We start from the raw sequence: 18,359 nt of genomic DNA, 5'->3' as shown, positions 1-18,359 counted from the left end.
GTCTGAGGTGAAATCCAGGCTGCACAAACTCCTCTGTCTTGGCTGTGCTTTTTTGGCGCAATGAAAACACGTCTTTGCACAAATAATACCGGAGGTTGTTGCACAGAGACGCTGCTGCATTCTCTGGGAGACAGGTGCTCTTGGGGGGAAACGGCCAACCAAGGTGACTGGAAACTTGTTTCTTAATTTTTTTAAAAAATAGATTTTTGTGGCAGCTGGGCTTTCTGGAATACCTTGGGTATCCTGGCCTTCTTGGGGGCAGGGTGTCCCTTGCATTGAGGAGAAAGAGATCAAATTGCAAGGCTCAGTCAAACTCATGGAGCTGTTTGGTGGGGTGCATTCTTCCAGGTTCCCATTGCAATGTAGAATCATAGAACTGTAGAGTTGGAAGAGACCCAAAAGGTCATCTTTTCCAACCCCCTGCAGTGCAGGACACATTTTGCCCAAAGTAGAACTCAAACCCACAATCCTGAAATTAAGAGTCTTATACTCTACTGACTTATCCATGGTATTCAGTTAAGGTTTACTCAGAGTTAGACCCATTGAAATTAACGAACACGGCTAAATTAGGTCCATTAATTTCAGTGGTTCTACTCTGAGGAGAACCTAGCTGAATGCCAAAAAAAAATAAAAAATCCCCATTGTCTTAAACCATAACAGTGTGAGTTAACAACAGTATGGTTGGTGATACTGTGAGATGTCTCCTCAGTCCTTACAGTAGAACTTTGAGCTTTCACTCTTAAACTGAGGATGATGTGTATACTGCAGGGTGTGCAGATCATAGAGGTGCAAAACGTGAAATTGGGTTCAGAATTCAGCTACTATTTTTAGAAAAAAGTTTATTGTCCCTGTTGTTGCAAATATATCCTTGTAACTTTGTGATCATGGCCTAGTAAAATCTAAAAAGCCAGAGAGGTGGTAGGATAGGATTTCCAGTGGCTAGAGGGATCTGCCACAGGTAGTTTGCATTACTTTTGTGCTACCCCTATATCTAACAAATCAAGAATGAACTTGTGCATTGTAGGGGGTTGAAGTAAATGGTCCTCAGGGACCCTTCCAACTCTACAATTCTATGAAATTATTGAGTGGCACAGGGAGTGAGGAATTGCATGAAGGTGCATAATTCATACGGGCGCCTTCCATACCAGCTTTTCAGTGCCTGCTGAAAACTTTTCTATTCCCCCAAGCCTATGCAGACAATCAAGAGCACACAACGGTCTCTTGATGTTTGCTTTCAACTTCCTTTTGCTTCTAACTTGTTTATGACTTTATAGCTTGACTGTGTTTTTATGGTGCTGTAAACCATTGTGCTACGTTTTTACGACACAGCGCTATATAAATATTTTTATAAACAAACGAAACACAACTTCGCTTTCTTCGGGTTGCAGAATTTGGTTGGCCTGGTTGCGGAATCCGTTTGTTTTCATAAGCCCCGTGAGTCCCGTGCTGCCCACATGTGCGCGCGTAATGAAGCCTCTGTGGTGTAGAGCCAGTGTGGTGTAGTGGTTAAGAGCGGTAGTCTCGTAATCTGGTGAACTGGGTTCGCGTCTCCGCTCCTCCACATGCAGCTGCTGGGTGACCTTGGGCCAGTCACACTTCTCTGAAGTCTCTCAGCCCCACTCACCTCACAGAGTGTTTGTTGTGGGGGAGGAAGGGAAAGGAGAATGTTAGCCGCTTTGAGACTCCTTAAAGGGAGTGAAAGGCGGGATATCAAATCCAAACTCTTCTTCTCTTAGCTAACGTTTTGTCCTTCTCTTGGGGGGCGGGTGGGGCTCTCCTTCCACAGACAACGGCGATCGAGGGTCAGGACGAGGACCTGGGCCAGGAAGAAGTGGTGCAGCAGTGCATGCGGAACCAGCCGTGGCTGGAGAAACTGTTTGACTCCTTCAGCGAGTTGCTGACTCAGGCACAGAGCAAATGTGCGTGACGCAGCCGCCGGAGCCACGCCCCGGGAGGGGCCACCTAACGCCCGCCCCTCTGCAGAGCCAGAGCAGGAAGTGGGGAGAGGAAAGTCGAGGGGTACCATCACAGGCAACGAGTTCAGACTCAGCTTACCATCACCACCACCACCACCCCTTCCCTTTTCAGGTTTTCTTTTCTTTTTTAAAAAAAACAGGACCTGGGATGCGCCTCTTTCTTTTTATTTTTGGTGGTGGGGTGCGCGGGAGGTTTGTGATGGCAGAGAGCACACGTTGAGGAGGGTTCTCATCAAAAGGAGCGGATGGCTGGACAGCCCCCTTTCCCTTTTGCCCTGGCTGTACAGAGAAATATTATTTATATATAAATGTATAAATGTCTAATTGGAGCAGCCTCGCCCCCTGCTCTGGTGGGGACTGAGAGTAGGAGGACCCCCATAGGAAGGTCAGAGGAGTGTTGGTGCCGGGATCTGGAGCTTGTGGGGATGGGATCCAGGAGCCGTAGGTTTCATCGGGGTGACGGGGTGGGAATGGGGACGCGTGTGTTTTGGCGGGCAGCGTGAATAAACACAAGAGGGTCCAGGGTACCGTCCTGCATCTTGTCCATCAGGAACTTCTCCCTAGGGAAAGCCGAGTGTGTGTGTGGCAGGGGGTGTATTTGGCCACCCTTAGCGCAGTGCCCAGATCCTTTTAACCACAGTCTGACCAGGCAGTGAGACCCCACTTCCTCTCCCTGCCCGCAGACAACTCTCATCCCATCTCTGCCAAATAAACTGTTGCTTTGAGTTGAGGCTGGGGAGAGGCACTCCACTCACACACTCACAGCGATTGCCTCTGTTATTGCTTCCAACAGGAATATTTATTGCCAAGTTGCCCCTTCCCAACCAAACGGTTGCAAAGAGCCAACCCACTCCCGCAGGCTGTCTCTGGAGCACCTTCCTTCTTCACTCAGACATTTTCGTGGGGGCGATTGCTGCTGGTAGACCTGCCACGAGCCACTCTCCCCCCCCCTCTTTTCTTTTTGCCCGCCGAGTTTGGGGTTCTAGCTCTTTGGGATGTGTGGAGCATCTCTCCACCCATAGCCCTTCTGAATAGGTAACCGTAAATGGGGGGGGCATAGCAACACCCATAGCAACCTGTCTGTATCAAGGCTCCCTAAATCTCTCTCCTTCCCATCCCTACCACTTTCCCCCATTTTTTAAAAAAAGACTGTTCAGACTTTCTCAACTGGCCCTCACACGGATCACGGAAAGGGGTGCACTAGGCCGTAGTTATGTCCCTCTGTGCTTTTCTTAGAACTGAGCTCCTTTGAGGAAAGGATAATTCCCTTCCACCCCCTTCCTCGTGGTGTTTGACAAGGCAGGATTCTGCTCCCCACCCCTCCCCTCAGCTGTATATACTGTATAGGATAAAAAGTCTATGTATCATATTGTATTTGACTAACTTGAACTTAACGATACGCAGGAGTTTCTCTCTCTCTTTCTCTTTCTCTTTCTCTTTCTCTCTCTCCTCACCTGTAGCTGTGACGTTATTTGGTTTGGACTGAAACTTTTCATTAGGAGGTCGTTATTATTATTATTTTTAATCACCATTATTGTTGTTGTTGTTATTGAGGGGGAAGGGAGATTCTGTGTCCCCCCCACCCCGCAGCCTCCTAAGCAAAGATCCCTCTCTAACCCTGAGCTGAAATGCTAAAATAAACTCTCTTTAGATAGACAATTAGGTCCTTGCCCTGTTTCACACACTTTCCGCTCGCAGCCCAGCCCGGTCATTCAGCCAGCCTCTCTCATATATCACCCATAGCCCAGCCAGTTGACCAGTTTCCACCTCAGCATGTTTTCTCCTTTGGGTTTTCCTAGTGACCTCCCAGATCCATCTCACATCTCCACGTAGATTCCCCTGCTAGATCAGATTCCTGCCCCCCCCCCAACCAACGTCTACCTCATTCCCACTCCCCGAGACTACTTCTGATTTCTCTGTACCAGCCCAGTCTCCCCACGGTTCTGTTTTTGTTTCTTCTTTGCTTTTCTCTACCGTCAAAAGGTTGCAGGTTTGATCCCCATATGGGGCAGCTGCATATTCCAGCATTGCAAGGGGTGCTGAAAGCACCCACCCACCCACCGGTTTGATTTTTATCATGATTCCCACACACTTCCCATGGAGGAAGTGCAAAAAAGGTACTCTAGGGTGGAGGAGAAAACAGATCACACCTCAGAAGAGGGGTTGGTCCCATTGCCCCAGCAGAGCTTCTTCAGTTAAGTTTCTGGACAGCACAGAAATGTGTTGGGGGGCCCATCTGGCTGTGTTAGATCAGGGTCCCTTATATATACACAACTCTCCACTTCCCCCTGGATCCTACCCTTTTCCCCTTAATTATTTATTGTGGATGAGTAGAGGTTGGCAAGTGTGATTGTGAGAGTGCATGGAGGGGGGTGGAACTTGGTGTACATGAGCTCCACTCAGAATGGAGTGTTTTTAAAGGGGGGAAGAGGGTTGACTGGCTTCCTTTTGGATATTTTAAAAGCTTGAAATTTAGTTTTTAACAGCTTTTCCCCTCGCAAACCCGGTTTACTGATAGCTGTTGGGCCTTAGAGGCGACGGACTGTAGCTTGAACCTGTGTGTGGAGGTGGGGTTAGTAAGTTGAACATGGGGTTTGGGAAATGAAGGGATGGGGGGACATACACGTGGTTTGTTTTCGAGGGACATTCAGAGCCTCGATACCTCCTGGAACGACAGACTTGCACCATCAATTTCATGCAAAATTTTGCTAAGGCGTTTGCCCCCTGGACGGAGGGGCCAAGCAGCCCAAACCCTGTGCACCAGAATTGGAAGGGCCCAGCTCAGAGTTGTTTAAGAATGTGTGTGTGTGTGCGCGCACACACACAAACACACCCCACAGCTTCCTGTGACGAAAAGACTTCTCCTCCTCCTCCCCCACCCGCCCCAAATTTGGATCTTGGAAGGCCCCCTTTTTTACGATGTGTATTTCTGTGTATCTTGTTCGCGCCTCAAGGGTATTGTTCTGAGATAATGGGATTTGTGTTCTGTATTATTGGATGTTCCTATATATTTTTATTGTTTATTATTAGTGTCTGAGACGTTTTTTTCTCTCAATATGTAAAACTCACATTGTATACTGTGTACACAAACAAAACGACAAAAAACACTTTTCTTTGCAAAAATCAAATGCCTGCTGTACAGCTTTATTCCTTGTTTTTGGGGTGGCAGGGGAGGGTTCATTTGCAGTGATCAGTTTGGACAGTGAGAGACACCCAGGAGACCTGGCTTCTTAATTCTAGAGCAGGGGGCAGGACCTTTGGCCACCCAGATGTTGAACTACAACTCCTTGGTGCAGTTGAGAGTTGTAGTTCAGCAACATCTGGAGGGCCAAAAATTTCCCATGTCCTAGAGGTTTGTCCCCCATTTTGGTTCGGTGTCTGCCTAACGAACGCACCACCTCTGGCTTAAATAAAGCAATCGAAGTCCGTTTAGACCAGGGTTTCCCAAACTCAGGTCTCCAGCTGTTTTTGGACTACAACTCTCATCATCCCTAGCTAACAGGACCAATGGTCAGGGATATTGGGAACTGTAGTCCAGAAACAGTTGGAGACCCAAGTTTGAGGAACTGGTTTAAACTTTGGAAACCCTATTCCTTGCTCCAGATAGGTTTTTCCATCTCAAATCTCCAAAAGTCTAGTAATTGTGTCCCTGCTTTAACCCAGTATTCACTTCTGAAAGAAAGATAACAACAAAGGACAGCATCACCAGTACCTGCCCCGAGTTTGATTTTATTTGCAGTACAAATACCTTTCTTTTCTTCAGGAATTAGAATACAGAAGAAGTTGAGACTCAAAACACTGTTGCCTGAGGATATGGGTCAGTCTTTCCATTAAGTTTTAAGTTACAGGTGTTTTAGGGCCCACCCATGAATTTGTCCAATCCTCTCTTAAAGCCACCCAAATGCCATAGTTCAGTGGTGTGCCCTGTGAAGGACTTCCTTTTGTCTGTCCTCCATCCCACAGACAAGGTTGTAGGTTGATAGATCACCTTGAGCACCTATGCTGGTCACTAAAGTCCTGTTGACCCGAGTGCCCATCGCACCTCCCAGTTAGCCATTTTTGCCACGGTTGGTGTGAGCTGGATCTCATGTGTTTGGAGAGCCACCAATTCCCCATTCCTGCTCCACGGGCTGCATCCTGAGACTCCCAAGGCAGCCTGCTCACCCTTTAAATGTGGGTGGACCATATCCAAGAGACCACACTGAATGCAGTCCCATGAATGTCTACTTGGAAGAAAGTTCCACTGAGTTCAAGGAGAACTTGTTTCTCAGGTAAGTGTGTATCGGATTATAGCCTGAATGTCTCCATAGCCTACTCAGTGCTGCCTACTTCCTGACCCATCCAATTTTGTGCCGCCACCACAAACAGCAACACACACTGATTTGGGAATGACTCCCTTTTATTCAAAACCACTTCTGGGCATGTGAGAATTTCACAGCTTCCTAGCCTAACATTTCATGGCCCTTTGGCCCCACCGTTTGCAAAAAAAAGCCACCCCTCTGTACCGTGTGTGTGTGTAGATTACATATAATTGCCAACAGAGAAGACTTCCTACAGCTGACAATGCGGACTCTATTCAAGGATGGCTTATGCCATAATAAATCTGTTCGTATTTAAAGTGCCACAAGATGATGGTACTTGAATAGGTGGTAACTCTTTGGTGTTTTAACAAGCTGGAATGATCTGCAGCAGGATAGCAGGGGAATTGGCAGAAGTGACCTTCACACACATCCCTTAACTGCTTGCGGGGGGAGATGCCTTGCATTTGGGCAAGATTTAATTTCATTATGCCCATTTGCTCTTTTAGGTGGCAGGTAGAGGATCTAAAATGGGTAGTTAGCCCATGGGGTTCATTAAACCCCCTGTCCCAGACTTTTGTGGGGGGGGCACCCTCCCCAAAAAACTTGGTTTTTTTTAAAAAAAGATTGTTTCTTTGGGTCCCCTACTGTAATGTGATGCTGCTAACCTATTTTTGTTTTGGACTACAACTCCCATTAGCCGCTGCTAGCATATGTTCTGGCTGGGGCTCATGGGAGTTGTAGTCCAAAGCAGCTGGAGGGTTGCAAAAAAAAAAAATTTAAAAAATTCCTTGCTTAAATTTTTATTGACTGTTCCTATTAATCATGTGCTGTGCATAATGATGGCTGTGATTTTTTAAAAAATAGATAACACCCCTTTAGATGCATTTGTACAATACGGCGTTGAACATGTACATAAAAGTGTGTGTGTGCAAAAAGCTTGCTGGCTCTGGCTACATTGAAGAGTCTGAGCCCCTTGTTTTCCTGCCCACTCTCTCACCCATCCTAAAACCAGACTATCCTATTCTTTCCGGATTTAAACCCATGAACGCACATTTCTCAAATTGCTCTGCCTTCTACCACAGGCAGATTTAGAGAAGCGTGACCGGTTCACCCGCACTGGGATATGGGGCGGAGGGCACGGCACCATATTTTGGCATCTCTGAAAGCCCCAAGTCCGCCTCTGCTCCTATCCCCTGGTGTAGGAGATTCCCCTTCTTGCCAGTTTTCTCTGAAGACTTAACAGAGAAAGGTGGGGGAACAGGATAGGAAGGCACGGCGTACTCTTCCTGCACCTTGTCCCAGTCATCATGTATACAACCTATTTCCTGCCTATTTAGTGGGTGTTGAGGGGGTACATGATTTATCTGCTTCCTGACCTGTTCCAGTTTGCAGGAACGCTCTGCGCCAGACGTATTGTAGTATTTGGACACAACTGCAGAATACACATTGCCAGCCCTTGTTGCATAGGTGAGGGGGGTGAGAGGTGTGGGGAGGTGGAGATAAGGGAGAAATCCTGCCGCGTCCACTCCTTAGGAGGGAACCTGAGCAGTTGTTCTTCCTTTTCCGGGCTTTGTAGCTTGGTGTGGGAAGGCAGTTTACAGCAGGGAACAAGGGCAGCCTTTGCTTTCTTTCTTCTTAGGGCTGACAGCCGGGGCAGGGGGGGATTCCAGCTCATGAAACCTCCTGCAAATCGAAAGAGGGAAGAGGTGAAAATTGAGACAGGAAGCAGAGAGAGAATACAGTGGTGCCTCTGGATGCGAACGGGATCCGTTCCAGAGCCCTGTTAACATCCAGAGCAGAACGCAACCCACGTCTGCGCATGCACAGGTAGCAATTCGCCGCTTCTGCGCATGATGTCATTTTGAGCGTCTGCGCATGCGGCGAAACCCGGAAGTAACTCATTCCGTTACTTCTGGGTCATCACGGAGCGCAACCCGAAAACGCTCAATCTGAAGCAACGTCAACCTGAGGTATGGCTGTATAGCAAAAATAAGGCAGCATAGCTCTTATCACCTGCTCAGATTTTCAGGAAAATGCTAATTTTTCTCATAAGTTCTCAGATTGCAGGGGTGGGATGGATGACCCTCACATACCCTTCCAACTCTACAATTTTACTCTATGACTAGGTCACAGGCAGCCCTCCAGTTGTTGTTGGACTACAATTCCCATCAGCCCTAGCCACCATGGCTTTTGGTCAAGGTTGATGAGAGTTAAAGTCTTAACATCTAAAATAACACCGTATTGGGTACCCCTGAACTTGGTGGCCAAATTTAGCAAAACTCTAATTGGTGGATCTTGAGGAACTAGTAAAAGTAGATACCACAAGACTCAAATCTGTTTACCCCTAGGCTAAGGGCATAGGGCTATACATACATATATATATATATATATATATATATGCTTTCGTAGATTTTCACGGGTACAGGAATGCAGGTTTTGGTGTCTTCGGGTGTCTTCCCGTGTAAGAGTTGGGGTGTCTAGGCGACGTTTCGACGAGGTCTCACTCGTCATCTTCAGGCTGGTGCTTTCGGCTTCTTGTTACTGGAACAGAGCAGGATCTCAGTGTTTGAGTTCCTATAAATATTGTTGAGGGGGTGTGGTGTATAGCCTCCAACGTTCTGGGCAGAGAGGAAGTTCCCAGGTTAGTGTGCCTTTTCTTCTTTTGTTCCTTAATTACTTGAGGGATATCTTGAGTGATTTCTTGAGTGATATTCTGAGTACCACTTAGGTGGGTCATTAAGTGTGGAAGCTTTAGCAACTAATCCACACTTAATGACCCACCTAAGTGGTACTCAGAATATCACTCAAGAAATCACTCAAGATATCCCTCAAGTAATTAAGGAACAAAAGAAGAAAAGGCACACTAACCTGGGAACTTCCTCTCTGCCCAGAACGTTGGAGGCTATACACCACACCCCCTCAACAATATTTATAGGAACTCAAACACTGAGATCCTGCTCTGTTCCAGTAACAAGAAGCCGAAAGCACCAGCCTGAAGATGACGAGTGAGACCTCGTCGAAACGTCGCCTAGACACCCCAACTCTTACACGGGAAGACACCCGAAGACACCAAAACCTGCATATATATATATATATATATATATATATATATATATATATATAATCAACTTTCATCAAGCTGCGTTGGCTGGGGCTAATGGAAGCTGTAGTCTAAATTATTATTATCAGCAGTAGTAGTATTTCATTTATTTATTAAATTTGTGTACGGCCCTATACCTATAGATCTCAGGACTGCTCACAACATAAATTACAAAATAAAAACACAGGATACATAATAAAAACAAAAACAAAGACAACCCAATAATCTGAAACATCTTGAGGGCACCAGGTTAAAGTAAATAATGAAATACAGTACAAATAGCCACAAACGGCCTCCATATTGAAGTTATTATCAAAGGAAACTGCTTTCCCCAGGCTTTGGGGAGCCAATATTATTATTATCTTATTCATTATACAGTTGTACCTTGGATCCCAAACACCTAGCGAGTTGAACATTTTGGGTCCCAAACGCCACAAACCTGGAAGGGAGTGTTCCGGTTTGCAAACGTTGTTTGGAACCCAAACGTCCAATGGGGCTTCCACGGCTTCCGACTGGCTGCAGGAGCTTGCTGCAGCCAATCGGAAGCTGTGCCTTGGTTTCCGAACATTTTGGAAGTCGAACGGACTTCCGGAACCAATTCCATTCGACTGCCGAGGTACCACTGTATTTGACACCCCTGCAAAAAAAATTGTCTCAAAGCAACCAACTTAGTCGTGTTAAGACACAGCACATCCAGCAAGTCACCTGTCCTCTTACCTGATGGCCCTGACCAGCTCATAGAAAGATTCATCCACGTTGAGGCGCATTTTGGCAGAGGCTTCCATGTACGGGATCCGATTCTCCCGGGCAAAGCTGAGGGCCTCCTCCTTGGGTACCTGAATAGGAAAAGCAGCGATGAGAAATAGCAATGGATACCGTTACATGGCAGAAGAGTGTAGCTGCGGTGGTGGGAGGGAGGGAGCAAAAGGAGAAAAACAAAATGGCAGCTGGCATTGTGTAGTTGTAATTGTCTGGTTGCACAGCATCCCACATCCAGCTAATTGGTGACCCCCGTCCCACATTTTTTAAGGGAACTGGAAATGTGGAGATACTGAAGGGGCATGTAAGAAGCCATGGGTGCCTTGTGGCAGCCAAATCTTCCCCACTCATGGCTGCTCACAAAGATAAATTTTCTCTCAGCCAAGCTCTCCTCATTTTGGAGACCAACTGGGTCAAATACAACACTGCTTGCTGCGCACCATATAAAACAGCCAGGGAATGGCAATTATTCAATTTTATTTATTGTCATTTACAGTGGTACCTCGGGTTAAGAACTTAATTTGTTCTGGAGGTCCGTTCTTAACCTGAAACTGTTCTTAACCTGAGGTATCACTTTAGCTAATGGGGCCTCCCGTTGCTGCCACGCGATTTCTGTTCTCATCCTGAAGCAAAGTCTTAACCCAAGGTACTATTTCTGGGTTAGCGGAGTCTGTAACCTGAAACATCTGTAACCCAAGGAACCACTGTATTATATTTATTAGTTGCCCAGATTTGGATTACCTGCTAAGGCAAATCACGGCTTAGCTCAGGGCAACAGCAGAATGAACGCCGGAGGAACGAAGTGGTCATCATTTCCCTGTAGATGTCCACCCACCTTCACGTTCATCCTAAGCCATGGTTTGGGCTTAGCATCATGAAGTCAGAACTTGCAGCAGAGCAAAAACAAATGTAGCAGCAGCAAAATATGTTAAATCAAAGATGGCTTAACCTGTGGCCTTCCACATGTTATTGGACTCCAGTTCCCATCAGCCCCTGCCAGCATGGCCAATAGCTAGGGATTATGGGAGTTACAGTCCAACAACATATGGAGGGCTGATGGTTCCTTCTCCCTATTATCCATTACAACCAGCAACGATAAAACTGGGTGTGAAACACACACAAAATCCCCCATCAAAATAGAAGTGCATCCCATCTCTGACAAAACACAGAGGGAGCCTGATGAAATAAATTTGAGAAAGCATTCATGAGTTGTGGCGCCACCACAAAGAAGGCCTCGTCTCTCAAGCTCATGCCTTGCCAAGCCTCCCTAGAGCAAGGCATTACACATTTATCTTAATTCTTACCCAGGCCTATATGGGTTTCCCAAAATGAGACTGCAGAGAGAGGATTCAAAACATTATCGACTCATGTACCAGCCCAGAGTCCCACCAATGCAGAGACTGATATCACGATAAGTGATTGAATGCTATGGAAGGCTCACCTGCCGATAAAGGTCAAGGTCAGCCTTATTCCCCACAAGGATCATGGGAAAGTCGTCACGGTCTTTCACTCGAAGTATCTGTGTGTGAAACTTGTGGATCTCATTGAAACTGTGGCAGAGAAGCAAAGAACACAGGTGAGACTTTTTAGTAAGATGCTCCCTAAAAAGGACACTGTTCTAAGTTTGGTTAAAAACTACTAAGGTTAGGGGAACTGGAAACATCAGGTGTGGCTAACCCAGGGTCAAATCCTTAACTGTAAGCTTACTGGACTGACTAGAATAAGTTACTCTCAGTCTCAGTTTCCCCAGCTGTAAAATGGAAATTAGAACAGTCTGCTTTGATGTTGTGAGGATAAACAATATAAAATATTCTGCAGAGTATGTGTGTAACGTAAGCTATTAACTGGCAAAACTGTTTTATTTCAAAACTAGATCTTTGCATCTTTTAAAAATGATTAAATGTGCATGTTATAACCTCATAATTGAGGTTTTATTAATGTAAATTAAATTCCTTCCAGTAGCACCTTAGAGACCAACTAAGTTAGTTATTGGTATGAGCTTTTGTGTGCATGCACACTTCTTCAGAAAGCTCATACCAATAACTAACTTAGTTGGTCTCTAAGGTGATACTGGAAGGAATTTTTAAATTTTGTTTCGACTACAGCAGACCAACACGGCTACCTACCTGTAATTAAATTTCATATATTGGGTATTTTATTGCTGTAAGCAACTTTTGAGATCTACGTGGTGAAATGCAGGATATCATGTTTTAAATATACAAATAAGAGTCCTGTTGAGCATTCTGGCAACAGTTATTTCATTCAAGTAAATGTAGTTGTTTAGTTAGGCACAGCGAGATATTTTGTTGTACCTGGGATTATCAAAACTTGCTGTCCTAGCGAAGCGCCAACCAGTCTAAACCAACTGCAAATTAAACACCCCCTCAGAAAAGCACCAGAAGAAAACACACCAACTCAACTCAGAACCCATAGAAAGCTCTTTCCTCCCCATCCTTTGACCACTGGACTGAGAGGACAGGACCTTCTAATTTAACCATGGCTTGGGTCTTACCTGCCACGATCATTGATGGCATAGACGAGGAGGAAACCTTCCCCAGTACGCATATACTGCTCTCGCATGGCCCCAAACTCCTCCTGGCCAGCTGTGTCCAGAACTGAAATCATAAGGGAAGCAGATTAGATCTGAATCATTCCAAATGTGATGGGTGTGAAACAAGAGACGGCCCCCTGGGACTGATTGGGTCCACCAAGCCTCCCCATTTGGTCTGCGATGATGCCTAGGCCTAGTCATACTCACCTATCCTACACCCGACGTCATGGATGATGTCAGGTGTGGGGCAGGTAAATATGACGGACTCCAATTCCCATCAGCCCCAGCCAGGAGGGCTAATGGCCAGAGGTATTGGGATCTGTTGTCCAACAAATGTTTGGAAGGCACAATGTTGGCTATCCCTGCCCTACATTCATGTGCTCTCCCACATCAAAACAGACAGACAAAATATTCCCTGCAAGTAAGAAGCAACCAGCACCACCCCTTCCATCGGCTGAGTGAGAAACCGCTAGTTTGTGGGGCTAATTTGCTATTTACAGAGTTTAGGGCATGGGTAGGCAAACGAAGGCCCGGGGGCCGGATCCGGCCCAATCGCCTTCTCAATCCAGCCCGTGGACGGTCCAGGAATCAGCGTGCTTTTACATAAGTAGAATGTGTGCTTTTATTTAAAATGCATCTCTGGGTTATTTGTGGGGCACAGGAATTTGTTAATTCCCCCCCCCCAATATAGCCCAGCCCCCCACAAGGTCTGAGGGACAGTGGACCGGCCCCCTGCTGAAAGAGTTTGCTGACCCCTGATTTAAGGTCATTATCAGTGTGGTTTTAAGTGCAGAATTGGAACATTCACCTGGAGTTCAAAGTGGTACACTCCACTCTTATCACCTCATTACACTACATTTGCAGACCAGGCCATAAGCATTATGACATCATTATATTTATTCTTTGTATATATATTGTTGTTTTGTTGCTATGGCCGGTGGCTGATGCAAATAAAGATTCATTCATTCATTCCTATGTCCTTCTGATATTGACACACACCCCTACTAAACATGTACCTCCTATTCACCTTTGAGAAAAAACATCTGTTCCAAATTCCTTTATGGTTCCCCCACACCCAATAAGTGCTTCCAGATCTTTAACCCCCCATGTAGTAGCATGGGCTACCCTTCTGTCCATTCAGATGATGTCATCAGGAAGGGACAGCTTTCTTGCGAGTTTGTTGCAATAAAGCACTTGGGACATTATACCTGTCTGAGCTCTCTCACATCATATTGTTCCCAATCTTCCCTTTGTTGTTGGGTGATTCTCCTCTCCCAATGCATTCTGTCTAATTTCCCTTACTCAATTTGCTTCTCATGGAGCCGTTTGTCACACAAACTGAATGTCGACGTCCCCCACTCATCTGACCACTGATTGAGGACACTGGCGATGGGGAAAGCATAACACAGCCCCCTCCCACAAAGCTGTGGTCATGATACACTTGACGTTCCTCCATCCCTTTATAAGCAATGCTAAGGAAGGATGCTGCCCATTGCAGAATGCTAGGATCACTTTCTCCCAAGCTTCTGTCTCCCTCAAAACATTTGCATGCAGCCTCCATCCACATCACCTGAATAGGACCCCAGCCCAGTAATACTCACTATCCAGCCGTGTGGAGGTGCCATCGATGTTGCAGATTTTTGTGTACGAGTCCTCAATTGTGGGGTCATAGTCCGAGACAAAATATGACTGGGGGGGGGGAATAATGGGCAAGGAAGAAAGGAAGGACGTTAAGGATGACAGAAAGAACTAAACTTGAAGACTCTTGCTACTCCAAAAGAGCAAAAACAGGAAACCCTAACCCCAGTATTGATCCTGTGTTTCCCATGAGAACCATAGTTTTCCAACACAAGAGTTCCTTCAGGTCTCTTTGACATCAGATCAGTAATTTGGTCACCAGAGGCGACTAGGAATTCCATGCAGGCGAGTGAATGGGCTGGCTGAGGAGAATGAGATTGCTTTCTGTTACTCCCTGGCCAGCAAGGAGATAAAGAGGGATGCTGGAGGGATGGATCTGACGAAAGGCCGTTTTTTAAAGTACCCTGCTAGGAAGTTAGTAGCCCGGTTTTCTTCCCCATGTTGGCTGCAGAGGAGAACTTCTCTCCTCCATTGTCGTCATGGGATAGCTCAGCTGATAGAGAATGAGACTCTTAAACTCAGGGTTGTGGTTTCAAGCCCCACGTTAGGTGAAAGATTCCTGCATTGGAGGGGGTTGGACTAGATGTCTCTTGTGATCCCTTCTAACTTTATGAGTTACCCAGGGTAAAGGGACCCCTGACCATTAGGTCCACTCATGACCGACTCTGGGGTTGTGGCGCTCATCTCGCTTTATTGGCCAATGGAGCCGGTGTACAGCTTCCGGGTCATGTGGCCAGCATGACTAAGCCGCTTCTGGCGAACCAGAGCAGCGCACGGAAACACCGTTTACCTTCCCGCCAAAGTGGTACCTATTTATCTACTTGCACTCTTGACGTGCTTTCGAACTGCTAGGTGGGCAGGAGCAGGGACCGAGCAACGGGAGCTCACCCCGTCGTGGGGATTCGAACCACCGGCCTTCTGATCGGCAAGTCCTAGGCTCTGTGGTTTAACCCACAGCGCCACCTGCGTCTCTTACTCTCTTAGCAGACCACTAAAATGAAACAGAAGCATGCTAATAACGTCTGTGGTTTTATTTGCAAGGATCTCTGCAGTCTGCTACACAAAGCTTGGATTCTGGTCCTTCCCTTCCCTGCATTCTTAAAAAATTTATAAAACGGTTTGCCTTTCTGGATCAGATCCAAATTTATAAAATAATGCAAGCTTTGCTTTAATGCATCGGAGCCAAAGGTCATCTGATCATTTGAAACTGCCTGGTCCACCTAGCCTGGGCACATCAGCTTGAACAGTGGCTCTCCAGGGTCTGAGCAGAGATCCCTTTCCAGCCCTCGCATGCAAGATCCTTTAGCTGGAAATGCCATCCAGCCCAGCCCTTGTTTACAACAGGAGCCAGCTGCCTCTAGAAAGCTCACAAGCACAGTGTGATGCTGATGGTCCCTGCTACCTCCCTTTTTTCTCCACTTGATTTGGACCTTTCCATTCCGTGCCAGGGATAACTCCCCTTCCCCAACCTCCTGGGGGCCAAGGTCCCTTTGCCCCCCCTAAAATATTTGAGGGCCCCCCAAAGTTGATCGGCATTGCCATTCAAACAGCGTGCATGTGCCGTGTTTTTTGATCAATTAAGCGGGATGGGGCTTACCTGCCCCCCCATCACCTGGTTCCCAATAGTGGAGGTTCAGGTGGACCGCAATCTCAGCCTCTCCAGAGGAAGAATTTGAGGCTGCTCAGGACTGAGCCCAATCGCCCTTCCCGTTCATGGGGAAACATCAAATACCTCTTATCTTGGCTATTGTTTTTTTTTTGTGGGGGGCAGCTACGGGATCGGCTTAGAAAAGGGACTGAGAAACTTTGTGGGACTACAACTCCCACCAGCCCCAGCCAGCGTGGCCAACGGTCAGGGATGATGGGAGCTGGAGTCTATCAACATCTAGCGGTCCACCTTAGGAGAAATCCCTGCCTCCGCCGCTAGGGGGAAACAAGCGACTGGGTTCCTGCGCACGTTTAATGGGAGCCCCACCGAACTTCCACGGGGATTACTCCCGAGTAAACGTGCACACAGCGTCGGCAGTCCGGACTTGCTCAAGCGCTGAACGCTTCTCTTGGGGAGGGAAAACGTCCCAGCAAAGGCGGCAAAACTTCCTCCCAGTTTTTAAAAAAACCCTCATCCTCATCAACAACACAGGATCTTGGCTCAGGTTTCGCTTTCACCACCGCCCTGTGTCACCTGAACGCGAACTTCGGCGCGGAAACATATGGTAAAGTTTGGGGAGGTTTTTAAATATATATTTTTGTCGCCATCTGCCCCCCCCCCCGGCCCCGCTCTCCCGCCCTCGCCGCCTTGGGCTCTCCATACCTGGATGAATTGGATGGTGAGCGCGCTCTTGCCCACGCCGCCTCCGCCGACCACCACCAGCTTGTATTTCTCCAGCGGCGCCGCGCCTTCCTTGGGATTCATCATGGTCGGGGGGGGTGGGGGATCGGCTCGGTGAACTCAGAAGCCCCCCAGCCCTGCCGCTGCCATCGCCGGCTACCGTCCCTGCCGCCCCTCGAAAGATGGCTGAGATCCGGGGTGGGCCCTCCTCCCTGCACGATACGAATCGGCGCTCCGAGAAGCGAAGCGCGGCGATTCCCGGCCGCTCCGCTTCCCTATTTGGCCAACGGGAGCCGCTGCGGGGCGGGTCCCACGTCCGGAACAAACTCCGCCGGCCCCCACACTCCGCCCCCGCCCCGGGGTGGTGGGCCCCGTCGCTAGTGGCGGAGGGAGGAGGAGGAGGGCCGCTTCTCTCCGGTCGTGCGCTTTTCTCCCCAGGACGCACGGCGCGCCTTCGGAAGCGCTGCTACTCCCTTTCCGCCAAAGCGCAAAGCAAAAGCAAGATCGGGCCAAAACAACAACAACAACACGGTTACAACCCCGCGGTTTCACGATTCGCACTGACCCTGGAGTGACGGCACTCCGGGGAAAGAGCAGGGACTTTGCGCAACAGGAACTAGTAACTTGACTACTGCAGCTTCCCACGTGGCGGCCTCGCGCTGACTTTCTAGGCGCGCCCTGCGCGTCGCCTGCGGCTCGGGATTTTGCTTTGCGGGGTGGCGGAGAGGTTTGGTGTTGGAAGGGTATGGCCGGACTCCTGGGTCCTTTTTGGCTCTCCGGCGGTGGGAGGCGGGAAGTGGATGGTGATCCTTTGGGTGTTGATGATGATGATGATTCGAGGTGCATCACAACATCGGAGATTAGTCCGTGAGACTTTATTCCCAAGGTGGCGCACATAGGATCGGTTGCAGCCATAGCTGTTTAGAATAGTTTCGGGCGGGGTGGGCTTAGGGGGTGCCCCAAACCTTATAAAACGCAGCGCGCATACACACCAATTGAATGGCAATACCCAGTGCTTCCCCCCCCCCCTAAAAAAATGTTTAGCGGTACTCTCATTTTGACTCAAGAAAATCACCATTTTATAGTTAAAATCAGGGGAAATAAATACAGTAAATGGACAAAAGTACAAAGGTTCACGAGAAAATTGGTTTAGGAAAACTGCTAAAATGATCTACACTGAAATTCAACTAAGGGGATTTGTGGAAGTCACTTAACAATGTCACTAATTTTGGTTTAAATACGGTTGAGATTTATGTTTGTTTACTTTTTTTGGAAAATCAGTAAAAAAAATTGAAGGGGGAAAAAGTGCAAAGATTCACAAAATGTTTAGGGGTATGCGTCCCCCCAGAAAAAAGCACTGGGAATGCCTATCAACTGCGGGAGGCTCAAATAATTTATGGGGTGGGGTGGCGAATGGACCTCGGCCCCTATGACTCGGGAGTCAGGATTTCTGGGTCCTTTGGAAGTGCAGGAAATTGGCCAGCTTTAAGCCTGGGTCCCAAGCGCTCTCCTCTCCTCGTTGGACTGAGCGCAGGGCGCTAGGACCCGGCGCGGGGCGTGGCGCGCGGGGCGAGGAGCCATGAGCTCACCACCACATTCCTTTCATGTGTTGTGCGAAGGAAGTCGAGGCACAACCCGCTGCTTGTTGCCTCCCTCCCTCCCTCCACCCGCCAGCTGCCTGCACAGGACCCTCCTTGCCATGCAG

The 18,359-nt window shown here is 47.8% G+C and overlaps 2 protein-coding genes across 2 annotated transcripts in view; one reads left to right on the top strand and one right to left on the bottom strand.

Moving 5' to 3' along the window:
• The window catches only part of PRR12 (proline rich 12), a 47,793-nt gene extending 42,689 nt beyond the window's left edge, over positions 1-5,104 (top strand). Inside the window, exon 14 of the mRNA XM_083469383.1 lies at positions 1,787-5,104. Within this exon, the coding sequence (XP_083325509.1) occupies positions 1,787-1,927 (141 nt within the window). The 3' untranslated portion in view covers positions 1,928-5,104. The remainder of the gene's footprint in view (positions 1-1,786) is intronic.
• Positions 5,105-6,353: 1,249 nt separating this feature from the next.
• RRAS (RAS related) lies at positions 6,354-17,282 on the bottom strand. The gene is made up of 6 exons (XM_083470322.1): positions 16,637-17,282; positions 14,289-14,376; positions 12,649-12,751; positions 11,578-11,686; positions 10,095-10,213; positions 6,354-7,960 (listed from the first exon to the last, which is right to left on the bottom strand). The coding sequence occupies exons 1-6, from the start codon at positions 16,739-16,741 to the stop codon at positions 7,873-7,875; spliced, it is 612 nt and encodes a 203-aa protein (XP_083326448.1). The 5' UTR covers positions 16,742-17,282; the 3' UTR covers positions 6,354-7,872.
• Positions 17,283-18,359: the final 1,077 nt, after the last annotated feature.

The sequence above is a fragment of the Podarcis liolepis genome (genome assembly GCF_965112155.1).
Source record: "Podarcis liolepis genome assembly, chromosome: 13".
Taxonomy (NCBI): Eukaryota; Metazoa; Chordata; class Lepidosauria; order Squamata; family Lacertidae; genus Podarcis; species Podarcis liolepis.
Note: the sequence above shows the minus strand (reverse complement) of the source record. Positions and strands in the feature narration are given on the sequence as shown.